This window comes from Oryctolagus cuniculus, chromosome 7 (assembly GCF_051225735.1).
Source record: "Oryctolagus cuniculus isolate XC-2025 breed Fujian yellow rabbit chromosome 7, ASM5122573v1, whole genome shotgun sequence".
NCBI lineage: Eukaryota > Metazoa > Chordata > Mammalia > Lagomorpha > Leporidae > Oryctolagus > Oryctolagus cuniculus.
This window is the reverse complement of record NC_142873.1, coordinates 70,771,492-70,799,223: the sequence shown is the minus strand read 5'-3', so window position 1 is coordinate 70,799,223 and position 27,732 is coordinate 70,771,492. Positions and strand designations below refer to the sequence as shown.

General features: G+C 38.9%; 1 protein-coding gene across 4 annotated transcripts in view; it reads right to left on the bottom strand.

The window, feature by feature from the left end:
• DBT (dihydrolipoamide branched chain transacylase E2) overlaps positions 1-27,732 on the bottom strand; it is a 49,536-nt gene that overhangs the window by 4,500 nt on the left and 17,304 nt on the right. For 2 of the 4 annotated variants that reach the window (XM_070077987.2, XM_002715835.6), the window contains 5 exons: positions 23,705-23,886; positions 12,649-12,770; positions 9,868-10,084; positions 7,885-8,051; positions 891-968 (listed from right to left, as the gene is read on the bottom strand). In XM_070077987.2, the coding sequence (XP_069934088.1) occupies positions 891-968; positions 7,885-8,051; positions 9,868-10,084; positions 12,649-12,660 (474 nt within the window). In that variant the 5' untranslated portion in view covers positions 12,661-12,770; positions 23,705-23,886. The remainder of the gene's footprint in view (positions 1-890; positions 969-7,884; positions 8,052-9,867; positions 10,085-12,648; positions 12,771-23,704; positions 23,887-27,732) is intronic. The other 2 variants (XM_051857453.3, XM_070077988.2) reach the window with 1 other exon arrangement.

Here is a 27,732-nt window from a genome sequence, read left to right as displayed (position 1 = left end):
TTCTTGTCTGATTTATAACAAGTATATACTTAGTTGGGAAATATTAAAATAAAAATGAGGAGATGCATTTGGCCTAAAAGGTACCAGTTGGGAATCCCACATCCTATATGGAACTACCTGGGTTCAAGTTTCAGCTTCATTCCTAATTCCAGCTTTCTGCTGATGTGTTTACTGGGAGGCAGCTGGTGAAGGCCTGCCATCTTCCCTACCACCCACATGGGAGACCCGGATGGAGTTCCTGGCTGAGGACTTCAGCCTGGCCCATCCCCAGCCATTATGAGCATTTGGAGCATGAACCCAATAGATGGGAGCTCTCGCTCTCTCTCTCTGGGAGCTCTCTCTCTCAAATAGTTAAAATGTAAAAACACAAATCTGTTAATTAAATGGGGATATTTTAGATCCAACTCCTAAGAACATCAAAGATCAATTCCTGGTTAGTTGTTTCTAATTAGAAACAGACATAAAGATCAGCACCTCAAAAAGAGTTCTCAAACTTTAGCTTTCACTCCAACAGAAGAGTTCATTCACATAGGATTCAAACTTGTGTTACTTTTCTTATTTAAATTTTTCTTAAAATTCTAGAAATTCAATTTGAGAGAGTAAGTAGAATAGGTAACATAATCCACAGCCTTCTATAAATTCCCATTATTTTATGCAAAAAAACCAAAAATGGCTTAAAAAATGCAATCTGTATATCTAAACAGTATCAGTACTAACCAGTAAAACCAAGAACAATCATAACAAATGGTAAATAGGCTTAATGTCTTATCTCATACTGTAATTCTAGTCTAAAAAACGATCACTATTTGAGGTACAATAATATTAATCTACAAGCACATTTGCACTATCTTATGTTGATATCAAGAACATTTTCACAATGCACAGCCAACCTTATATGTTATATTCTGGCAGCCTTCATCCACAGAAGCATTAAGGATAGGAAACTGTAGCAATCCCAAGGAAGCTGCCTGTTTAACAAAAACAGAATACAACTTTAGCACTTTCAGTTTAGAAGGGATGGTGATTTGAAGCAAGAAGACATATAAGACATTATCCCTCATAGTATTTTTTTTTGTCTGTTCTACTTAATATGACTGGTTTAATTCTGTAATTATCACACAGTTATTCTTAAGTGTTGAAAATTATCTGAAATGTGATCCCTGTTAAACGTAAGAGTGGGAATAAGAGAGGGAAGAGATGTATAATTTGGGGCATGCTCGGGCTGACTTGCCCCAATTGGTAGAGTTGGAAACATACCAGGGGATTCCAATTCAATCCCATCAAGGTGGCATGTGCCAATGCCATCTCACTATTCCAAGTGATCAATTTCAGTTCACAATTGATCATAATGAAAGGACTAAGAGTCAAAGGGAGCACATAAACAAGTCTAGTATCTGCTAACACTAACCGATAGAATAAATAAAGGGGAGAGTGATCCAACATGGGAAGTGAGATACTCAGCAGACTCATAGAATGGCGGATGTCCTAAATAGCACTCTGGCCTCAGAATCAGCCCTAAAGGCACTCGGATCTGGCTGAAAAGCCCACGAGAGTATTTCAGGCATGGAAAGCCAAGACACTCTGGCAAAAAGATCTCTGTGAGTGAGATCCCAGTGGAAAGAACAGGTCTTCAAAGAGGGAGGTGCCTTTCTCTGAAGGGAGGAGAGAACCTCCACTTTGACTATGACCTTGTCTAAACAAGATAAGAGTCGGAGAACTCAAGGGGCTTCCATAGCCTTGGAAACTCATGACTGGTGCATAGGGAGATTATTGATGCCATAAACAGGAGTGTCAATTTGTAAAGTCAACAACAGGAGTCACTGTGCACTTACTCCTCATGTAGGATCTCTGTCCTTAATGTGCTGTACACTGAGGCTTAATGCTATAACGAGTACTCAAACAGTATATTTCACTTTGTGTTTCTATGGGGGTGCAAACGATTGAAATCTTTACTTAATGTACACTAAACTGATCTTCTGTAAAAAAAAAAAAAAAAAAGAAATTATCAATTCCCAACTTGACTCTCACTGGGATTAAACATGACAATAGGTCTGATCTGATTTCATCATCATTTAAAAAAAAATCATCTATTATTTTTCACTTTATGTTTCTGTGTGGGAACAAACTGTTGAAATCCTTACTTAAGGTATACTAAGCTGATCTTCTGTATATTAAGATAATCGAAAATGAATCTAGATGTGAATGGAAGGGGAGAGGGAGTGGGAAAGGGGAGGGTTGTGGGTGGGAGGGACGGTATGGGGGGGAAAGCCATTGTAACCCATGAGTCGTACTTTGGAAATTTATATTCATTAAATAAAAGATAAAAAAAAAAGACATATGAAAGAGGGAAGGAGAGAATTCTTACTTATGCCAAGTTTAATTTCAAATCTACATGTACCTAGGCATATTCCTTCCAATGTTACCTTCAAGCAAGATAGAACCAGGTTACCCTAATCATTTAAGAATAAGATATAAAGCTGCCAGGTTACTTGTAAACATGAAGAAGACTTTCAAAATAACTTCACAAACATCATGATGAAAGATCCAAAGAGAATGTTTAAATTCAATGTAATTTCCTCACATATGTCATCTTAAGAAGCAAATAGTAGTTCAAAAATACACTAGGAATTAAAACACAAAAGGCAATTAAGCTCTTTACCTGTGCAGAAAGAACACACAATAAGGATTTCAAAGTACCCTGGGTTGTTAGAGGCCAATGTTAGCCTGGTGTCCTTGGCCAAGTGAAGGACGAAGCTGACATGAATGTTACTTTGGAGTCAAAGTCTCACTGAATCACATTTACATCTCCCCTCTCTGTTGCTTTCTCCCTTAATCTCTCCCCTTCTGTTTTCTCTTTATACCATTATCTCCTATCCATAATCAGATTTCCCTAACTGTACCCAGAATGTTTCTTCTAGCTGTTTCTCTGGCATGCAGAATCTATCAAGGTTCACACATTGCATTTGGCAGTCATGCTTTTAAAATTTAAAATGTAGCAAAACAAAAATACTTAAGATGATTCTTTTTTTTAATTTAATGAATGCATTTTTTCATAGATACAACTTTAGGAATACACTGATTCTTTCCTCCATACCCACCCCCCCAACTCCCATCCCACCTCCCTCTCCCATATCCTTCTTCATTATGGTTTACTTTGTTTTGTTTTTAGAAAACTTTTATTTAATATAAAATTTCCAAAGTAGAACTTTTGGATTATAGCGGTTTTTCCCCCAATAACCACCCTCTCACCTGCAAACCATCCATCTCCTACTCCCTCTCCCATTCCATTCACATCAAGATTCATTTTTAATTATCTTTATATACAGAAAATCAATTTAGTATATACTAAGTAAAGATTTCAGCAGATTGCACCCACACAGACACACAAAGTGTAAAGTACTATTTGAGTATTAGTTATAGCATTAATTCACATTGTACAACACATTAAGGACAGAGATCCTACATGGGGATTAAGTGCACAGTGACTCCTGTTGTTAACAATTGACACTGTTATTTATGACATCAGTAATCACCCGAGGCTCTTGTCATGAGCTGCCAAAGCTATGGAAGCCTCTTGAGTTACAGTTCATTTTCAGTTTGACTTTAAATACAGAGGACCAACTCCATGCTAAGCACAGACCTCAACAACTTGCACCCACGCACACACACAACATATAGAGTACAAATGTTCAATTTAGTTCCAAAATTTGCAGTTGATTCTTATAGTACAATTCATTAGGGACGGAGGTCCTATATGGGGAGTAGGTGCACAGCAACTACTGTTGTTCCTTTAACAATTAACACTGTTGTCTGTGATGTCAGTGATCATTCGAGCTGTTGTTATGGGCTGCCAAGGCTATGGAAGCCTTCTGTGACCATAGACTCCATCGGTATTTGGACACGGGCATAAGTAAAGTGGATGTCTTCTCCTCCTTCAGAGAAAAGTACATCCTTCTTTGATAACCCTTTCTTTCCACTGAGGTCTCACAGGGATCATCCGTGTAGGATATTTTTTGCCCCAGAGTTAAGAAGATTTTTTTTTTTTGACAGGCAGAGTTAAACAGTAAGAGAGAGAGACAGAGAGAAAGGTCTTCCTTTTTCCGTTGGTTCACCCCCAAAGTGGCCGCTATGGCTGGTGCGTTGTGGCCGGCGCACTGCGCCGATCCAAAGCCAGGAGCCAGGTGCTTCCTCCTGGTCTCCCATGCGGGTGCAGGGACCAAGGACCTGGGCCATCCTCCACTGCACTCCCGGGCCACAGCAGAGAGCTAGACTGGAAGAGGAACAACCGGGACAGAATCGGAGCCCCAACCGGGACTAGAACCCAGGGTGCCGGTGTCGCAGGTAGAGGATTAGCCTAGTGAGCCACAGTGCCGGCCAGGATGATTCTTTAAAATAATTCCCTCCTTACTGCCCTTGCTTGTCCCATTAAGAGTACTTTATATGCACTGTGTTCAGTGTTATTTTTGTCTATGGATTGGTGGTCATGACAGGAAAACACACACACATACACACACATAAACCAAATCCTAGAACTAGAGAGTTAAAGGAAGAGTGTCAAATATAGACAGACCTTTGTTTACTTAGGTTGGATTAAGAATGTAAATCAATGGAAGAAAATTATAAAAAAAATTTGCTGCAAATCCCTTAGTTTCTATGACTTCAAAGTTTTACCAAGATTTGATTTGATAACTATAATGTTCATCTTCTTTGGCTAGACATCCATAACTAAGTTTAATCTATAAACACATAAAAACAGAGTTTTGAAGAAAATCCAAATTTTGTAAAAGAAAATATGATAGAGTGCTATTAATTAGGTCATTTTCCTCCTGTACAATACTCTGTAGTATTTTACAAATGTTCTGAAACATATATAAATGTCATTTCAAAACAAAGTATACTACATTTTATTTTCAAAATGAAGATCAGATATTTCAATAAATATCTGACAATAAAGAAAAACAGTATTAAAAGAAATTCAATATATTAATGGTACATCCATGCATCAAAATAGACTTGCTGTCACCAGGAGCCAGTAAGAGGAAGCCAGTCAGAAGCAAAGGGGATGGGCTGCTGTGGCGCAGCGGGTTAACGCCCTGGCCTGAAGTGCTGGTATCCCATATGGGTGCTGGTTCGAGACCCAGCTGCTTCATTTCCGATCCAGCTCTCTGCTGTGGCCTGGGAAAGCAGTGGAGGATGGCCCAAGTCCTTGGGCCCCTGCACCGGCATGGGAGACCCAGAGGAAGCTCCTGGCTCCTGGCTTCAGATTGGCACAGCTCCAGCAGGTGCAGCCAATTGGGGAGTGAAGTAGTGGATGGAAGACCTCTCTCTCTCTCTCTCTGCCTTTCCTCTCTCTCTGTGTAACTCTGACTTTCAAGTAAATAAATAAATCTTTAAAAAAGAAAAAAAAAAAGGGCTGGAGCTGTCTTGCTCTTCAAGGTTACCTTTTCTGGGGTCTCCATCTCATTCTCTTCCTAATGCCAGGGGCCTCACTCCAACAATACTTCCCACTCTTTTTTTTTTTTTTTTTTTTTTTAACTTCTTTTGCTGGGGTGGGAGGTGGAGGGGGACACACTTGGCACAGTGGTTAAACTTCCACTTGGGATGCCCACATCCCGTACTTAGGTGCTTGGGTTGAGTCCTGGTTAATCCATTTCCAATCCAGCTTCTTATTAATGAACAACCTGGGAGACAGCAGGTGATGGCTCAAGTATTTGAGTCCCTGCCATCCACATAGGAGACTTGATTGACTTCAGGGTCTCCCATGTGGAGTGGCCCAGCTCCCACTGTTGCAGGCATTTGGGGGAATATACAAGTAGATGGGCGATCTCCTTCTCCCTCTGCCTTTTCCTGGGATTTTCTCTTCCTCAATTCATATTCATTTCCTAACAGACTGCAATCAAGCAACTACTAAAACAATATCTTATTCAATCAGTTTTGGTTGAGGCCACCCATGACCTGGTAATTACTAAGATCCTGTCCCTATCCTTCATCCTATTCAACCTTTGTGATGATTGTGATCGTTATCTACTTCCCTCCAAAATCTTGTTTCTTCTCTGTGGGTGTGAGATCCTAAATCAATAATGGCAAACTCTCATGCTTCCCTGTTTCCTTGCACTTTGGCAGTGTTCTCAGGCTAGTTTTAAGCCTAGCCATGTGACCTGCTTTGGTCAACAAAACAAGATGCAACTTGGGCATTTCTGCTTCTTTTTCCATCCCCGCCAGTACTATGAGACCATGTATAGGTAAGCATGTTGGGAAATGACAGAGACATATGGGAGAGATATGAGTCACTTCTGTTGAAGTCATTCTACACTAGCTTGCCAAAATCTATTATCTGACCTCAAGCATTTAAGACCTCTGCCAAGATCAACAGACTTGTGCTGTTCACCTGAGGAGCCATGAGAGATAATAAATGGCTACTGTTTAAAACCATTACATTTTAGGGTAGTTTAGAATATAGAAATAGATGCAGTTGGATTCTAAATGACTCCTTTCTAATTCTATTATTACACCACTGCCGCCACTTACCCTCTTCAATATCTCTGCCAACTCAACCTCTACCTGCCCCGTTCAACCCCTAGCCTTCTTCTCATTCATGCGCAATCTGGGTGATGTCATCTACTGGCTTCAACAGCCTTGCCTCTGCAGAGACTCTCCCTGGATATAACAGAATCTAGATCACTCTTCTTTCATTTACAGACATCTATGACATCTTACATTTATGTAAGACTCACTTGTTAGCTCATTGCCAAGAAAATGGAGGTAAAGGAGAATGGTTTCGGCCACATGAGGCCCAGTGTCCACTGCATAGACAGCTGTGTAAACACTTGAAATACACTGGGATAAAGCACTTGAACACAAAAGAGCATTTAACTCCACAGTGCCAGCCACAGAGACTTCTGGAGAAGTCTGTGCCAAAACACAATCTGGTGTGTAAGATGTGTAGGTATTTGATCAAGAGATGAGGGGACAGTTATGGTGGAATTGTGCATTTTAGCAACCAGGCATAGCTAACATGACTAAAATAGAGAGTGTAACCCTGAGAGACAGGAGACTGGAAAAGTAGGCAGCAGAGAATGATAGTATATGTTTGCCACACTAAGGTACCTGGAAACTATCCTAAAGGCAAAGAAGGGGATCTTTGAAAAGAGTTAGGGAATAATAGAATAATTTGATTTATGAAAGACCAGTGTTAGTGCAGCTTAGAGCAAAAGCTGGGGTTTGGGGAATACACTGAAGTATGTACTTTTGAGTAAAACAGACCAGAGCCTTACACTGACTCTTTTGTTTTGTGTCCTTGACAAGTTTCCTAACTTCTCTGAGCCCCAATTTCCTTAAATGGAAAGTGGGAAAAATAGTATTTATATTTTAGGATTAATTTAAGAATTAAGAGATAATGTACACAGCATGCTCAGTGTGGGGCTTGGTGCCTATTAGCTGCTTCATAAAAGGTTGTTAATGTGAGCTAGTCTTAAAGCTGCTCAAGGTCAGCTGATGGTCTTATTCTCTTTTATGTTGGTCCCAAGGCCTAACGCTAGACATGATTCCTAGGAGTCTCAATACAAACATATGGAATAAATGAAAATGAATACATATACAAAATCAAAACCAAGTCTTGCTTTAGTTTAAACCAGGAATTTGCTGGAATGGACCTTTCATAATTAAAGGCTTTAATTAAATGGTAGGACAATCTCTACCTAGCTACAATGGAGAATTAGATAAAAATATGACACATAAATTTCAATATTAAAAATTCCCATGAAATTAAAAAAGCACATTTTCTAACTTTATAATGTGGTTCAAGCCCAGAGTTAACACACTGCATATCTGCAAAGCAAAACTTGTATGTCCTACTCAAGACTTGTTGAAACAAATGACTCTCACCTTTAAGAAGAAGGGCATAAAGGAAAGCTTAATTCCACGAGCCAAAGCAATGGGTTTCAATTCTTCTCGTAGCTTAACCAGTTCAGTAAGGTCAACCTCATCACAATAACCAAAGTGAGGTATCTTTAGAGCTGCAGACATAGTCTTGACCATTGCTTTTTGAAAGCCTGGAAAATATTCCATTGTTATTAATTTTAATTTTTAAATTCATTAATCTTTTTTATTATAAAAAATTCTTCACACTCTCAAACTCTTCCTTTTACTACCATCTTTATTATATTACATTGAAAATCACTATTTTCAAAGCTGAAGCATGACATCCAGTTTCAAGTGTCATAATATTTCATGTGACTGCATTAAATGTACATAAAAATTTCAAAAGGATGCAAGCTATGGATTTACCAAACAACTTTCCTGCAAAACTAACTGTATGGGAATTAATCATCCTAGGAGTTTATATATAACAAATCAGAACTAACAATTTTGAAAGTTAATTAAAAATAATGCATGTTTAAAATACTGAGTGTTCACGGATCTGGCTGAAAAGCCCATGAGAGTATTTCAGGCATGGAAAGCCAAGACACTCTGGCAAAAAGATCTCTGTGAGTGAGATCCCAGTGGAAAGAACAGGTCTTCAAAGAGGGAGGTGCCTTTCTCTGAAGGGAGGAGAGAACCTCCACTTTGACTATGACCTTGTCTAAACAAGATAAGAGTCGGAGAACTCAAGGGGCTTCCATAGCCTTGGAAACTCATGACTGGTGCATAGGGAGATTACTGATGCCATAAACAGGAGTGTCAATTTGTAAAGTCAACAACAGGAGTCACTGTGCACTTACTCCTCATGTAGGATCTCTGTCCTTAATGTGCTGTACACTGAGGCTTAATGCTATAACGAGTACTCAAACAGTATATTTCACTTTGTGTTTCTATGGGGGTGCAAACGATTGAAATCTTTACTTAATGTACACTAAACTGATCTTCTGTTAAAAAAAAAAAAAAAAAAAAGAAACTATCAATTCCCAACTTGACTCTCACTGGGATTAAACATGACAATAGGTCTGATCTGATTTCATCATCATTTAAAAAAAAATCATCTATTATTCACTTTATGTTTCTGTGTGGGAACAAACTGTTGAAATCCTTACTTAAAGTATACTAAGCTGATCTTCTGTATACTAAGATAATCGAAAATGAATCTTGATGTGAATGGAAGGGGAGAGGGAGTGGGAAAGGGGAGGGTGGTGGGTGGGAGGGACGGTATGGGGGGGAAAGCCATTGTAACCCATGAGACGTACTTTGGAAATTTATATTCATTAAATAAAAGATAAAAAAAAAAAATACTGAGTGTTCAAACAAAACAATTATCAGGATACAAGTTGATATGCCATGAAACTTGGTAACTCTTCAGAAATTAGCAGTATATATAAATAGGAGTGTTTCCTGGATGAGCTATGTTATTTCACCATTAAAAAATTATTTGTTAAATGTGAACATTCCTTTCAGAAAGAACTGAAAATACCATACTCTAGGGGCCAGCGCTTTAGCACAGCAGTGCAAGGGTTAAAGCCCTGGCCTAAAGTGCTGGCATCCCATATGGGCGCCGGTTCTAGTCCTGGCTGGTCCTCTTCCAATCCAGCTCTCTGCTATGGCCTGGGAAAGCAGTAGAAGATGGCCCAAGTGCTTGGGCCCCTGCACCCACGTGAGAGATCGGAAGAAGCTCCTGGCTCCTGCCTTCAGATCAGCGCAGCTCCGGCCATTGCAGCAAATTGGGGAGTGAAACATCGGATGGAAGACCTCTCTCTCTATCTCTACCTCTCTCTGTGACTCTGTCTTTTAAATAAAGAAAATAAATCTTTATAATAAAAAAAGAAAGAAAATACCATACTATATATATATTACCTGTTAAGTACCTTCTGCCAAAATACTTGTGAATGTACTACTGTTTTACATTACTGTTATTATTATTATTAGCATTATTATTACCTTTTATGGGTTCTGTTTTGTCTTTGCCTATGAATACTGGAGGTTTTGATATTGGCATGGGAATAGTCTTGTCCTTTGGTTTTGGTGGAGGTGGCATAACTTCAGCTTTTGGTGAAGGAGGCAATATAGCTCCTGTTTGCTTTTCCAAGTAGTTGAGAATATCTTCTTTAAGTATTCTGCCATCTTTTCCTGAGCCAACAACTTCACTTAGCTTAATCTAAAAAAAGACACATTTCAATACTAACAATACAACCACTTAAAAATAAATAAATCTATCATTAAAGTTCCAAAATGGGATTTAGTTCACTGAAGGTAAAAATACATCTCTGTGCAAGGAAATAACATTTTCATGATCTTAACAGAGAAGTTATGTCTACCCTCAGTAGGGAATCAGTGGTTACTTTTGCATATACTGTTCATTTGTCCATAACTATGAGGAATCTACATTGTGGAATTCATCATTACTTATGAAAACCTCTTTTTGAACAAGCAGACATTTTAGAATCTCTAGTATAATTCTTGCTTGATCTTTCTTATTCTTGGAGATCACAGAAAAAGAAAACTGAGAATTTAAAGTAAAAAATGCTTTAGCAAGTTTAGACCAATGTTTCTGGCGTTGACTACCAGTTAAACATGCTAGTAGCTTAAATAATTATACAAAAGCTCTCTCAAATTAGGTTTTTCTTATGGTTGCTTTGAAAAGATCAGAACAAAACATTTAATTCTATTTAAATAAAACACCTAAGCTTGGCTGATATCTTCATACACAGTGCATTTTTAGTTCATTTCTTAGGTTAAGCCCCATTTTGTTTTAGTGCATCTCTAAGGAAGACTTTAAAAAAATATAGAACTTTTTCATGTCAAACACTAAATTTATAAAAAAGGAACTCAGAATTTAAACAAATGATCTTTAAATAATTATAAAATGCAAATGTCATTGGTTTCTAATTTTAAACAATTCACAAATGTGCAAACTGTAAGAAACTTTTAAAAAGGTGCTTCATAACAATAAAAACACTATTTAATTTCTAGCATTTATACAAGTATTTTGGAGATTATACACATCTTTAGCAAGTGGGATGGGAAAGCCAAATCATGTATATCTTCTACAGGTGGTCTTTCCATATAATTAAGAAGAAAACTGGTAAATTGTTTTATAGCTTTCAAATCAATATATAAAATCATTTCATCTGGTGCCCTTAAGAACCTAGTGCTCCTCCACATTATTATTTCTATTTTCTATTACATTTAATGGCCTTCATATTTGAACACATTTAATGATTGTATACAATTTCCTAACTGACTTTAGCTTTTCCCTAGTACTGAACATGTACATATATTCTAATTTTGGCTTTGGGAAAAAAAAGGAAGACTGTATCCTAGATTATTTTCTTGGCATAGTTCCCCAATGGCAGGATAACTGGCAGAAAGGGTGTGAATATTTTAACGATTCTATTACATATTTCCAACATGCTTACTTTTGGTTTTTCCCACTGTAACTTAACCAGTTCTCTCCCAAACAGACAAGGAAACGGTCTGTACTGTGGGATACAGTGCAAAGAACTCAGATATAGTTGTGTTCTTAGTCCCAGTTCAGCTACTTATTTGATTTTAAACATGTTAATCAGCTCCCTGCTCTTTCTCATCAGCAAAATGGGGACAACCTCAAGTACCGTGGAGCACTGTTACGCGGATCACAGGTGAAGTGTTTACAGCACCTGCTCAGAGACAATGGCTGCTGAGGAAGAATTTAAAGACTAAGAGCATTGGTTTCCGAGTGATACAGAATCACTGCTTAAATTCTGACTCCAATGCTGTGTTATTTGTGTGGCCTTAGGCTCCATGTCTTATAGTGGCTCCTTAACTTACAGAATAAAATGAAGGAATTTGTTAATAATTACCACAGTGCCAGGGAGCCAGCTCGCCTGGCATTCTACCCTGCAGTCAATGACTGGCAGAGACAATACCAAAGGCCATCTTCCTTGACTCAAACCAGTTCTGTGGTTCTCCCCATCTCCTATGGGTCAGCCAGAATCTCTGAGTATCAGATCCATGCCTGGTCCATTTTCCCTCTCTTTTCCAATCCTGCTTCCCTTTTTCTCTTTTTTTCACTTTTTTTTTTGACAGGCAGAGTGACAGTGAGAGAGACAGAGAGAAAGGTCTTCCTTTGCTGTTGGTTCACCCCCCAGTGGCCACTGCAGCCGGCGCACTGCGGCCGGCGCACCGCGCTGATCCAAAGCCAGGAGCCAGGTGCTTCCTCCTGGTTTCCCATGAGGGTTCAGGGCCCAAGGAATTGGGCCATCCTCCACTGCACTCCTGGGCCACAGCAGAGAGCTGGACTGGAAGAGGAGCACCGGGACAGAATCCGGCGCCCCAACCGGGACTAGAACCCGATGTGCCGGCGCCACAGGCGGAGGATTAGCCTATTGAGCCGCGGCGCCGGCCTCCCTTATTCTCTTTACAGGTTTTCAGTCCAATAAATCAATCACATGCATTCAAATTGCTGTCTCAAGCTGTGTGCTTCTAGGGTATTTTACCCCATCGATTGGTATTTACAGGTGCTCCATAAATGATGGTTCTTAACAATAAAACCTCACTATTCAAATGTTAAGTTCATAACTTCTTCTCATTTCTCCCAAGTAATTTCGTGCAACTAATCACTTTTCATTTACAGTCATTTTCCTGTTTCTTTAATCTCAACTTGAGTCATTTCATCATTTTTCCAGAGACTTAACTGTAGGTTTTCTACGTAATCTCAGACTTAACATTAAGAAAACTTACGTTGTTTTCCATTGCAAGACGGCGAACTGCAGGAGTAGCCAGTGTTTTTTGACCCTTTATTTCTTGGTGTGTGTGTTCATCATGAGACACAGCTGGAGTTTCAACAACATCTTCTTCTGAATCTGACAAAATGGTGAAATTTGATTTGTCAAAAATATTTTTAAAAATAAACAAAAAGCTTAGTGTCCTGTAATACCTAAATAACTTAAACTTAGTTTTTTTTGTTTATAGCCAAAATGATTAATAGTAGACTACTTTAGAAGGGAAAAATATACAACTATCCAAAAGGTAGAGACGGGGGTAGAGGTGTGGGCTAGTACATGACACTGTTGTAGTGTTAGTACCCAGCATATACTTTACTTCTGTCATGAAGCTACAAGTCAAATGATGAGGTTTTTTTGGTCATAATTCTTAAAACATGTATTTTGAGCATTTTTCTAATAAAATACTTATATTTACAAATAGCATGAACTAAGACTCAAATGTGAATTAAGTCATATAAAAAAAAATATAAAATCTCTATGACAGTCCAAACACTTCCCAAACTTGCTAAACCATTTGCTCTGCTTTGAATAAGACTTAAGGAATGCTATGGCTAACACTAATTTGTTTGTTTTATATTCTAACAGCAGAGTTCTAGTACAAGAAAAATTACCTCAGGCTACTAGTATCTATTAGTTTTTCAACACAGTCATATTATCACTGAGAAATATGTGTAGTTGCAATTTTTCTTTTATTTATTTATTTGAAAGGGAGGGAGGGAGAGAGAGAGAGAGATCGATTTCCCCCATCCACAGATTCACTCCCCCAAATACCTGCACCAGCCCGAACTGGGCCAGGAGCCAGCAACCCAATCTAGGTCTCACACATGGGTGACTGGAACCCAAGGACTTGTGCCATCACCTGCTGTCCCCTACAATGTGCATTTGTAGAAATCTGGACTCAGGAGCAACTCCAGGACTCAAACTCAAACACTCCATTATGGGATGTGGGCATCCCCAAATGGCATATGTACTGTGAATCAAATACCCATCTCCTATCATATATTTAAAACATTTTTTTTTGAGTACTTAAATGTAAACTTTGCTGTTAGGAGACCAATGACAAATAAGTGAATCTCTTTCTGAATTGGTAAATTAAAGACCTGCTTCTGAAAAGCAGCAGACAACTAGGTTTGCTTTGTCATTCAAGTTTAAGACAATAAACATCTTCTACCGCTGTAACTACTGAGAGACACTTACTCATTCTTCCTATACTAATCCATGAATTAGTCCAGTAAAGCTCTTAAAAATTTCTCTAAAAGTGAGAAAAAGGAAAAAACTGTATTGTGTGCCTATCATGTGTCAAAGATTGTGCTATACAGGCAATCTCAATTTACTCTTCACATCAACTGCATGTTATTATCCCCATTTTATAAACTTTTTAAAAATGAGGCTCAAGAGATAGATTGGCCCAGGAAAACACACCTAAAAAGTCTGAGTTGAAATTCACTTCTAGGACTCTGCTGTTCCCATTTATTCATGCATGATAGTAGAAAATTTTCTTTCTGGCCATAATAGCTGGAATACAACTCCTAGGGTTCAAGTCTATTAACTTTCAGAATCTCTGTAGATTCTATATGTCTTTCAAAATTACTGGGGAGATCAGCAAGAAAAGTTAGCAATAGGAATGAAAACTCAAAAGAAAATCAGTGTATTCAATTGTAGGATCCAAAATACTAATTTGGATAATATTCACTACAAAAAATGTAGAATACCCAAATATATTATATTCCAAAATTTATATATTCCCAAAGATCATGTAATGCATTGCTGTCCACCTCTCTGAAAAACATTTTGTTATGTATTACCTATGCAGTACTACTCTTGAGAATAGGACATAAATGAGTGATAAAACAAATTTACTTGTGAGGAGTCATTCATGTATGATGGTACTTCAAAAAGTTCATGGAAAATGAAGTTAAAGTTTATTTTTGTGCAAAAACTTGAAATTCATGCATATGAGGAGTCTCCAAAAAGTGGTTAGTGCATAGTATGAAAAAAGTGTGCTTGGATTTCAAAAGTATTCTTTGCATCAAAATAAGCTTATCTTTTAACTGCATTTTCCATGAACTTTTTGAAGTACACTCATTATTTGTAAGTCATGTACGTTGATGGAAGAAAGCTCTCCTGAGTAATAAAAAATAAATAATAAGCTTACTACATAGCACTTTATTTTCAAAATATTTTTTGTATATATTTTCTCCTTTAATGATCACAAAAATATTGTGAATGCAGGGCAGATTTTTCACAACTCTCCCCAGTTGATGTGATTTCAGTGGTTCTTGCACTACACTCTAAAGCAGTATATGAGATTTGATCTTTGACAATTGGTTTTCAGTTAACGAATCAGAATACAGTTCTAAAAACTTTGTTTTTAAGAAAGAACAAAAAGGGCTGGGGCCGTGGCTCACTAGGCTAATCCTCCGCCTTGCGGCGCCGGCACACCGGGTTCTAGTCCTGGTCAGGGCGCTGGATTCTGTCCCGACTGCCCCTCTTCCAGGCCAGCTCTCTGCTGTGGCCCAGGAGTGCAGTGGAGGATGGCCCAAGTCCTTGGGCCCTGCACCCGCATGGGAGACCAGAAGTACCTGGCTCCTGGCTTTGGATCAGCGCGATGCGCCGGCTGCAGCAGCCATTGGAGGGTGAACCAATGGAAAAGGAAGACCTTTCTCTCTGTCTCTCTCTCTCACTGTCCACTCTGCCAGTCAAAAAACAAACAAACAAAACAAAACAAAACCAAAAAACAACAAAACAAAACCTCTAGGAAGTAAGCGCTTTCAAAGCACTTTTTCTCTTGAAGCCAATCAATTTAGCATTGCCATAAATTCCTTATGTGAAGTCAATGTGCAAAAAACCACATTAGATTAGGCAACTAAATAAAGGATCGATTTGAATTAGAGAAAAGTCAATTATGAAATCCCAATTTTCTTTTTTCTTTTTTTTTTTTTTTTTGGACAGCAGAGTTAGAGAGAGACAGAGAGAAAGGTCTTCCTTCCGTTGGTTCACCCTCCACATGGCCGCTATAGCCGGCATGTTGTGCCGATCCGAAGCCAGGAGCCAGGTGCTTCCTCCTGGTCTTCCATGCGGGTGCAGGGCCCAAGGACCTGGGCCATCCTCCACTGCACTCCCGGGCTGCAGCAGAGAGCTGGACTGGAAGAGGAGCAACCGGGACAGAATCCGGCGCCCCAACCGGGACTAGAACCCAGGGTGCTGGTACCACAGGTAGAGGATTAGTCTAGTGAGCCACGGTGCCAGCCAAAATCCTAATTTTCTAACTATTTCTAAAAACTATATTAAGTAGCCCAATTAATTCACTTAACTTGAATAAATTCTTTTGGGGAATGTGTTTTAAAATATTAACATATTCTGATGTGTTTGGAAGTCCTTTCTTCATAACATAGATTTGAGTATAAACTCTAGTTCTTAGCTGATCATAAATTGAGAATTGATGGCACCCAAACTAATGAGATGTCATTGTGTATTTTTTCGCCTCATCATGGAAACAACTAATCTAATCAATCCAATTTACAACTAGCTGTACAGAATTTTAAGCAGCTACAATTCCCATGCATTGAACCATGCAACTTATGTTATTTAAAGTAATTTAATTAAATGACATGCTACATGCTTGGAACTGTTTTCTGATAAAGAGCTTTTCTTTAGCTCTAAAATGCTCTGTATTAATCCTGGTAAACAGCACTATAAACTCAGTGTTTATAAACTCTAAATTGTGTTGTTACAGCAGAATTTTGTTTATGTGCAGTTCTAGAAATTTAGTCCCATTGTTCTAGATGCAGATTGGAACTGATACCTACTCTCTCTGGACTGAATTGTCAACATAATGAAGTGGTTAGGAGCATAGGCCTTATAATTAGGCAGAGCTAGGTCAAATTGTTGCTGCACCACTTAATAGCCATGTGACCATAGCAAGTTATTTAACTTCTCAGATTCTCAATGATGCATGCATCAAATAATCTATAAAATTAAATGAGATAGTGCATATAATATTAGTCATCAACAATAGAAGTTGATGTTAAGGGGTAAATGCAATTTAACAGCAGAATATTAGTTTTATCAAGTATCCTGTTAAAGCTTATGTCCCTCCCTTTCTTTTCTTAGTATTCCCCCATGGTGGTAATGCCTCTCAATTAGATGTGATAACTTTCCTGTATATCTATTGCTAGGACATCCTGGCAACTTGCACACAGCTTCAGGTCCAGAGCACCTAAAACCTTTGCTACACAGTCTCAGAATTAAAATCATGCACTTGCTTCACAGGAAAGGGATTTAGATTCTCAACCAGATACTATTTTCTCTTCTTTTTACAAGGATGCCTCAAAAAGTTCATGGAAAAGTGCATTACAAAAAGAAAAAAAAAAAAAAAAAACACTATGCATGGATTTAAAAAAAAAAAAACTTTGTACTAAAATAAACTTATTTTCTAATGTGATTTTTCTGTGAACTTTTTGAAGCCCCTGTGTATATTCTTCCCTCAGGATCTATGGGTGATTCATTTCTAGACCTGTCTCAGATCTCAAAATCTAAGATAAAGTCCTGTAGATAAAATGATCCAGTATTTGCATATAAACTATGTATGTCCTCCCAGGATACTTTAAAGTATCTCTAGATTACTTATAATACCTAGTACAAAAAGAGGAAATCCAAAGGGCCAACAGACACATGAAAAAATGCTCAGGATCACTACACATCAAGGAAACGTAAATCAAAACCACAATGAGGCTTTACCTCACCACCATTAGAATGGCTTTCATACAGAAATCAACAAACAACAAATGCTGGCAAGGACATGGGGAAAAAGGTACACTAATCCACTGTTGGTGGGTAAGTAAACTGGTACAGCCACTATGGAAGACACTATGGAGATACCTCAGAAATCTGAATATAGACCTACCATATGACCCAGTCATCCCACTCCTGGGAATTTACCCAAAGGAAATGAGATCAGCATATGAAAGAGTTATCTGTACCCCCATGTTTACTGCAGCTCAATTCACAATAGCTAAGAAATGCGATCAACCCAGATGTTCATCAACTGAAGACTGGATAAAGAAATTACAGTGTATGTATACCATGGAATATACTACATAGTGGTAAAATGAAATCTTGCTGTTTGCAACAAAATGGATGCAACTGGAAACCATTACACTTAGTGAAATAAGCCAGTCCTAAACAGATAAATATCATATGTACTCCCTGATCTGTGGTAACTAATACAGTACCTAAGGGGTAATCTATAGAAGTGAAACTGACACGTTGAGATGCAATGATTTTGAACAGCCCTTGTCGCAACTGTTGAGAAACAGTTTTTTATTTATACTATTTGTTGAACTCTTAGTGTAGGGTTAATCTTATGTGTATAAAGTTAATTGAAAATAGATCTTTGGAAAAAATAAGAATGGGAATAGGAGAGGGAGGAGGAGGAAGGGCGAGAGTGCTGGTGGAAGAGGGTAGGGTGGGAAGAATCACTATGTTCCTAAATTTGTATATATGAAATGCATGAAGTTTGTATACCTTAAATAAATGGTTTCGAGAAAAAAAATAATAAAATGAAAAAAGAAAAAAGAAAAAGTCTAGTAAACGCTTTTCAAGTAGGGGTTTGTCAAGTCAAAGCACTCTGAAATAGGCTTACAGGTGACAAATACAATTTCCCTCATCAAAATTATCATATACTCCAGTCTTGAAAAGCAAACTACAACCACAGTACAAAAGATAGTACTATAGAATATCATTAGCACTTGAAGACAAGATTTAATTTTCAACACTACTATTTTTTTTAAGATTTATTTTATTTATTTGAAAGACAGTTAGAAAGAGGTAGAGACACAGAAAAAGGTCTTCCATCCACTGGTTCACTCCCCAGATGGCCACAACGGCTGGAGCTGTGCCAATCCGAAGCCTGGAGCCAGGAGCTTCTCCTGGGTCTCACACGTGGGTGCAGGGGTCCAAGGACTTGGGCCATCTTCAGTTCTAGTTCCGATTACTCCACTTCTGATCCAGCTCTCAGCTATGGCCTGGGAAAGCAGTAGAAGATGGCACAGGAGATTGGGCCCCTGCACCACTGTGAGAGACCCAGATCAAGCTCCTGGCCCCTGGCTCTGGATCAGCCCGGCTCCAGCCATTGAGGCTATCTGGGGAGTGAACCAGCAGATGGAAGACCTCTCTTTCTCTCTCTCTCTCTCTGCCTCTGCCTCTCTATAACTCTGCCTTTCAAATAAGTAAATAAATCTTTAAAAAAAAAAACTATAATCAGTAAACTGAATCTACTGTTCTAGAATTGTTTTTGATATGTAGGTTTCTGCTTCAGTTTATTCTAACAGTAAAAACTACATAAATTACAAAAATGTAAATATTAAAGCAAAAAATGTACATATGCAAAATGAAACTCACATTCAATATAATTGTTCAGAATACATCCTGAATGACCAATGAAATGGAACAGCTAGCAGTTCTTTGAGAATATTATCAGATAATTTTTACCATAAACACAACTTAGCTAATTCCTTAAATTTTATTCTAAGAGCTTTACTGAGGTATAGATGACAAATAGTAAACTATATATCTAAAATAAAATTTGATAAGCTTTGAAATATATATATATATATATACCCATGACCATCAACACAATCAAGGCAATGGACATATCCAGCACTCTCAGAAGGGTCCTTGTATCCCCTGGAAATTCCTATTCCAGCAATTCCCAACCCTTTCTATCCAATCACGAGTCAACCAGTAATCAATCAGTTTTTGTCATTGTAGATCAGTTTGCATTTTCTAAAATATAATGTACATGAAATCATATGGTATGTTCTCTTTGGTGTCTCATTGAGTTTACTTTCTTTGTGATTCATCCATGTTGTACAAATTAATCAGATTCATCAAAATAACTTTGGGGGTTTATTTTAGATAATTTTTTAAGGTAGATGGATGATTTCGGGTCTGGGGCAGGAAACACATAAGGTAATCCCTGGAACATCTTCTTGTGCTATTAAAAGGAAACTTCAAAAATCAACAAGGTGTGGTAAAAGGACACATAGGAACCATCCTGAAGGGGCTACCACTACCATAATTTGAGCATCAAAAAGAATAATCATTATAATAGATTAAACATGTGCAATCAATTGAAACCTGCACACACACACACTTACATACACAGGGAAAGATGGTAAAATTAGTATCACTATTTGAAGTGGCTATTAAAGCAACCTCTTACTTTGAACATCAGTAAAGGAGAAGAATTAACATTTATTATCTTTGCTTTGGGAACTATATTTCAGAGTAACTAAAAGCTCCAACAGATTAAAGTTTCACTTTGCAGAATAATTCCAGCTAATAACGTTAAAAGTGAACAGAAGTCCAAATCATCATTCTGCAATGACAAAAGGAATTATTGATTTAGAAAGGATCATCAAATGACATCATAAGCCACATATATAGTGATGATTTAATACCAGGTTACCAAGGAAAACACGTAAGTGTATGATGGAGGGTAAGTGCTTAAACTTAGCTTCACTGTAGCAGGTCATCAAACATTCTATGTATCCTGATGTGAGGCAATATGAAGTACACAACATCACCCATGATGTTTCTAGCCAAAATGTTGAACTTGAATTCAATCTTTAGAACTTACTCCCACTTTACAGGAAATGTAAGGACCAGAGGACTTTTAGCTGCATTTTTAAATACAGTACCCAAAATACCCATCACTGAAAGAGAGTACTAGGACATCTGTTTATTAACAAAATGAGGCAAAGTTCTTATGTTCCAATTAAAAGAAAAAAAAAAAGTAGTAGAGAATGAGTTAGGTTAAAAGAGACAAGGGGTGTAACAACCAGGTGCACGTATGGTCCTGCATTGGATCCTAGTTTGAAAAAAACAATTTAAATTTCAAGGAAAAAAGAAGGGGGGCCGGGCCTGGAGTTGTGGTACAGTGGGTTGTTAGGCCATTGCCACCTGTGAAGCTAGTATCCTCTGTGAGTCTTGGTTTGAGTTCCAGTGCCCTACTTCCCATCTAGTTCCCTGCTAATGTGTCTGGGAAAACAGCAGATGGCCCAAGTACATGTGCCCATGCCATCCACATGGGAGACCAGGATGAAGCTCCTGGCTGCTGGCTTTGGCCTGGCCCAGTCTCAGCTGTTGTAGTCACCTGGTAAGTGAACCAGAAGATGGAAGATTCTCTGTCTCTCTGTCTCTGTCTCCCTTTCTCTCTGTAACTCTATCTTTTAAATACATCAAAAAATATTTTTTAAAAAATTCAAGGACATTTGGGGACAATTGTAGAAATTTAAATATGGCCTGGCAATCAGATAAAATGAAAATGTGCTGTTAAGAAAACATATAGGTTAGACTATAGCATGTATAATACTTATATATGTAAATATGTTCTAGGCAAATGTCTGGAATTACCCACTTACATGCTAAAAAGTGATGATTTCTGGTAATAAGAATATATGTTTGCTTTTAAGATTTATTTACTTATTTGAAAGGCAGAGTTACAGAGAGGCAGAGGCAGAGAGAGTGAGAAAGAGAGAAGTCTTCCATCCACTGGTTTACTCTCCAATTGGCCGCAACAGCCTATCTGAAGCCAGAAGCCAGGAGCCTCATCCCGGTCTCCCATGTGGGTGCAGGGGCCCAAGGACTTGGGCCATGTTCTACTGCCTTCCCAGGCCATAGCAGAGATAGGAAGTGGAGCAGCCAGATCTTGAACCGGCGTTCATATGGGATACCAGTGCTTCAGGCCAGGGCATTAACCCACTGCGCCATAGTGCCAGCCCCTTTCCTCTGCTGCTTTTCACAGGCCATTAGCAGGGAGCTGGATCAGAAGTGAAGCTGCCAGGACATAAATTGGCACTGATATGGGATGCTGGTGTTGCAGGCGGCAGCTTTATCCACTACACCACAGCACCAGCCCTGATAAAGACATTTAAGTGATATAATTCAGAAGTCTAGAAGGAATTACTGCAGTACTAGTAATTCTGCAGTACTAGTATTACAATCACCTCTCTCTCTCTCTCTCTCTCTCTCTCTCTCTGCCTCTCCTTTCTCTGTGTAACTCTTTCACGTAAATAAATAAATCTTAAAAAAAAAAAAAAAGCAGCAGAGGATGACCCAAGTGCCTGGGCCCCTGCCACATTTAGGGGACCTGGAAGAAGCTCCTGGCTTCTGCCCAGCCCAATGCTAGCTGTTGTGGTCAAACAGGGAGTAAATCAGTGGATAAAAGATATCTCTCTCTAGGGCTGATGTTGCGGTATAGTGGGTAAAGCTGCCACCTGCAGTGCCAGCATCCTGTATCAGTGCCAATTCATGTCCCAGCTGCTCCACTTCCAATCCAGCTCTGTGCTATAGCCTGGAAAAGTGGTGGAAGATGGCCCACGTGGGGGAACCTGTTCCCACGTGGGGGACCTGGAGGAGGCTCCTGGCTCCTGGTTTCAGATGGGCCCAGCTCTGGCCACTTCGGCCATTTGGGGAGTGAAACAGTAGATAGAAGACCTCTCTCTCTGTTTCTGCCTCTCTGTAACTCTATCTTTAAAATAAATAAATAAATATTCAAAAAAATTTCTTTCTGACTTTCAAAATAAATAAGTAAATCTTAAAAGTATAGAAAAGGAAAAGACCTCTTTATCTTGGCACTTCTCAGAATGCCAGTCTAGAATCCAGTCACAGAACTTCTTTCTCCTCCAATCCTGATATCAAAGCTGTTTCCTAGATGACTGAAGTGCTCTGAAGTGTCTGCTCACCATATTGATTTTCCTTTGCAACATTTCTGTAACAAATTCCCTTTGCAATAACATCTACTATCTGTAAATCCCATGGCTACAGCCGCTTTCTGAATGCTGTGCTCTTTCTTCCCTCTTGTTCGATTTCCCTTCTGACTCTTTTCTATGTCTCTTGAAGAAGTTTGGCTTTCATAATAATCACCAACAATTGCAGTATTTAAAAAAAAATCAGTGCTGAATTGAGGAACCCTATTAGGTTAGATTTAATCTTTGCATACTCTAATTTTTCTTTCTGAGAGATCAGTATTTAGGACCTGCTTCTGAATTTCTGAGAAGTTGTTTCTTTGAACACTAAGGTAGATTTTCCAATGGCTGGAATGAAGTCTTGCTCTACCTGCCTTTTTTTTTTTTTTGATTTATTTGTTTATTTGAAAGGCAGAGTTACAAAGAGGCAGAGGCAGAGAGAGAGAGAGCGCCATCCGCCGGCTCATTCCCCAGATGGCCACAACGGCCAGAGCTGCGCTGATTGGAAGCCAGAAGCCAGGAACCAGGAGTTTCTTCCAGGTCTCCCACACGGGTGCAGGGGCCTGAGGACTTGGGCCATCTTCCACTGCTTTCCCAGGCCACAGCAGAAAGCTGGATTGGAAGTTGAGCAGCCGGGACTGGAACCAATGCCCATACGGGATGCCGGCACTGTAGGCCGTGAACTTATCTGTTACGCCACAGCACTGGCCCCAGCTCTACCTGTTTTTAACATGATAACTGAGGCTAGCATTCTGGAATAGCCCAGGAAAGCCACCACCCGCGATGCTGGCATCCCTTATGGCCTCTAGTTCAAGTCCCAGCTGTTCTACTTCTGATTCAGCTCCCTGCTAATGGCCTGCGAAAGCAGCAGAGGATAGTCCAAGGGCTAGGGCCTCTGCCACCCACTTGGGAGACCTGGAAGAAGCTCTCGGCTCCTGGCTTTGGCCTAGCCCAACCCCAGTCATTGCAGCCATCTGGGGAGTGAACCAGAGGATGGAAGATCTCTCCCTCTCTCTCTCTCTCTGTCTCTCCCTTTCTCTGTAACTCTGACTTTCAAATAAATTAAAAAAAAAAATTTAAAACCAAACATGATAATTGTCAAAGGATAACTATGCATCACACAGAACTTTTTATATTTTCCTAAACCCCCAACTCAAATCCTGTAAGATATTAAAAGTAAAAATAACTTTCAATTTGGAGTCAATGACAAATGGACAGAAGTAACCAATTTGGTAAAACACATGAACACATATACAGTACCTTTTAAAGCTTCTGTTTCTATGTCTACTAATGGCTTCCCCACATAGGCAATATCATCTAGATTATAATAGAGCTTTTTAATGACTCCATCATAACGACTAGTGATGGTAACAGAAGCTTTATCACTCTGGACTTCACAGATGCTATCAAACTGAGACACTGTATCTCCTTCTTTTACATACCTAAAAGAAAACATCAAGAGATACTTTTATTTACATTAACAATCATAAATACAGATCTCCCTAACAATGTGAATGCCATACTGAGTTAGATCAGTTTCTGTGCAGTTCAGTATTTACCTCCAAATAGTGCCCCAGTGGACATTTCTGAGAAGGCTATAATGGTTTCAGAGCCTCTTTGAGATACTTCCAAGAAATATTGAAAATTTAAAAGACGTTAGAATGTCTATAATCCAAAAATTTAGTTAAAACTTCAGTATTCTACCTGACCTATTCCTTGGGAAAAGAAGTTCTAAAAAAAAAAAAAAAAAAAACACTTTTTTAAAGATTTATTTACTTGAAAGATAAAGCAGCAGAGAGGGAGAGACAGAAAATGGAGACAGATCTTTCATCCACTCGCCACTTCCCAAATGGCTGAAACCAGGTGCCTAGAACTTTATTTGGGTCTCCCACATGAGTGGCAGGAACAAGCACCTGGGCCATCTTCCACTGCTTTCCCCATCTCATTAGTGAGAAGCTAGATCAGAAGTGGAACAGCCAGCCCTTGAACTGATGCTCATATGGGTTGCTGGCATCACAGGCGGTAGCTTAGCCTGCTTTACCACAGTGCTGGCCCCTAATTTCATGGATTTTAGTTATGAATTTTCTTAGTCTTTCTTTCTGGAATTATTTGAGCTGGTCTTCATATTCATTTATCAATCCCTTTAACCTCAATTATTTTAGGGATGCTTTACAAGGCTTATCTAGTCAGTCTCAGCAGATAGAAGAGAGGAATGGGACCAAATCTGAAATATTGCATAGATTCTGATCCTAATGCCATTCTTGATGTCTCTGGCACATTTTTGACATTGCCTCAATTCTTCAAGTTGATTTTTCACTCATTCTTAATCTGTCTTCCTGTCCTTAACCAGTTCTCAATCCAAACTAACATATCATCTATGACATACAAACTAGGTTTAAAAGTACAAATAGGGGTGAGCATTCAGTCTAGCAGTTAGGATGCCAGTGTCCCATCAGAGTACCTAGGTTCAATACTTGGCTCTGACTTCTGACTCCAGATTCTTGCTAACGCAGACCCTGAGAGGCAGCAGAGATGGCTCAAGTGATTAAGTCTCAGTCACCTTTGTAGATTGGGATGGAATTCCTGGTTCCTGGTTCCTTGTTCAGCTTCAGCCAGCCTTCGCTTTTGTGGACATGGGGAGTGAACCAGTGAATGGGAACTCACTCCGTCTCTTTCCCTCACTGTCTGCTTTTCAAATACATTCATATTTATATATGTGTATGTATACATATTATATACATGTATATATACACATAAATTTGTGAAAAGCACAATACAGTACTTTCATTTCCAGAAGAGCAGAATTAGGACTCACAAGAGTCTATTCCTCCATATAAGAACCATGTACAATGACAAAGGCTGTTAAAAGTCAACTTTTCCAGAACTCTGGAGATTAACAGGCTTATAATAAAGTATTTACTTAGGTAAAATGGCTGAATCTAATTAAGAACAGTGCTTTCTGGCATTTTAAAATGTGCTCAATGCTCATCCTTTGTTCCTTAACTCAGCAATAGCTTTAAAAATCAGCACCCTTGTAGCCAGGAGAACAGGAAGATCAAGATCGAGTTAGACAGAAAGCCACATCTTCAGAGAACTGTCACTATTTAACTTGTCTAGCAATTCCCTGGAAAAATTCCACTCACAGAGCTCTTCCTGCAGGAAAAAGCCTATTCTTGGACTGTTTGCTGAGAACAATTAGCAGCAATTGCTTAAAATCTCAGAAGCAGTGATAGAAACTGTGGCCAAACATTGGCCCAGAATCATAAAAGGAAGACCTGGGAAAGAGATGGCCACAGGGGGCTTTGTAAAGCTCTGACATATTATAAGGCATCTACAAGGCTATGCAAATGTGCATGGCTATGCACACACCCAGGAAACACACACAAGGTTTCTAAAACATCACTTCGGATTGACTCTGAGGCCCAGTACAGGCCAGAGGTAAAGGCAAAGGCAGAGTTATAAACTGCTAAAGCAATGAAGGAATGCTCGGCATGCATAAAAAACCTCCCTGGCAAAGGGTTGAAGACCTACTGGTACAAGACACTTTAGGAACTCTCTGTCCAAATTGTCTTAGTTGTCCACTAAGCTTATCAAGTACAGAATCCAGTGGCTACTCGTGAAAGGGAAAACAGAAAGAAAAAGGAATGAAGAAAATAATAGAATCTCAGAGACCTGTGGGACATCATCAGGCATACTAACATACACATTGGTATCTCAAGATGAAAGGAGACAGAAAAGGGCAGAAACAACATTGAATGAAATACTGGCCTAAACCTCCCTAATTTTATTAAACATATGCAAGAAGTTCAGCAAATTCCAAATAGGATAAACTAAAAAAAAATAAAAAAAAAGACACACTTAGACACATTATAATCAAATTGCTGAATGAAACAGAGGGAATCTTGAAAGAACAAGAAAAACCAGCCATTGTGTACAAGGATGTCTCCTAAAACAAACAGATGATTCCTTTTTTATTTACTTATTTTCATTTATTTGAAGGGGATGGAGGGATGGAGACAGAGACAGAGGGAGAAAAAGAGGAGAAGAGAGGAGAGGAGAAAATAGAAGATTTTCCATCTGCTGGTTCACTCCCCAAAAGCCCCTAACAGCCAGGGCTTGACTGGGCTGAAGCCAGGAGCCTGGAAATAAATCTGGGTGTGCCATCTGGGTGGCAGGGACCCAAGTACTTGAACTGTCACCTGCTGCCTCCCAGGGAGCACATTAGCAGGAAGCTGGAATACAAGCAAAGCTGAGACTTAAACCAGGCAATATGATATGGAATGCAGGAATCCTGATATCTTAATCACATGTCCAAATGCCTGCCCTGATTAACAGATGATTTCTAATCAGAAACCATGAAGGCCAGAATGCAGTTGAATGACTTGAATGATGTACTGAAAGGAAAATACTGTCATTCAAGAATCATATCTAGTAAAACTATTCTTGAAAACTTAAGTAAAAATGCATTCCCAGCTAAATTGAAACATAAAATTCATCCTGAGTACATTTGCCCTGCAAGAAACACTAAGAAAAATATTTCAGGCTGGAATGAATACATTAGTCAGTAATTCAAATCCACAAAAGGGCATGAAGAGTACCAGTTAAGATAACTTCATGACTAAATAAAAAATGTAAATATATTTTCTTTAAAATTTGTTTCCATTCTACTTGATTTATATGAGAACTGCATAAAGTAATACAAAACTATAATGACAGCTTTAGAATGTTTAAAGATGGGCTATAAATGAGAATAATAGTAAAAGGCTGGATTGAGAGGAAGGAACTATCTTAGAGCAAGATTTTTATAAACTATTAATTGACATTAATCCAGTCTGCATTATTTATAATGTTAACTATAATCTTTAGGGTAACCGTAAGCAAATCATTTTTTAAAAACCTAGGGAATAAAAGTGGTACATTATAAATATCTACCTGACACAAAAAAGGGAATGGAGAGAAACACATAAAACATACGAAACCAACAGCAAAATTCAGATAAGCCTTACTTTATCAGTCATTACATTAAATGTAAATGGTGGGGCCAGCGCTGTGGTGCAGTGGGTTAAAGCCCCAGCCTGCAGCACCAGCATACCATACAGGTGACAGTTCAAGCTCCAGCTGCTCCACTTCCAATCCAGCTCTCTGCTATGACCTGGGAAAGCAGTAGAAGATGGCCCAGATCTTTGGGCCCCTGCACCTGCATGGGAGACCCGGAAGAAGCTCCTGGGTCCTGGTTTCGGATCAGCTCAGCTCTGGATGTTGCAGGATATACGGCCATCTGGGGAGTG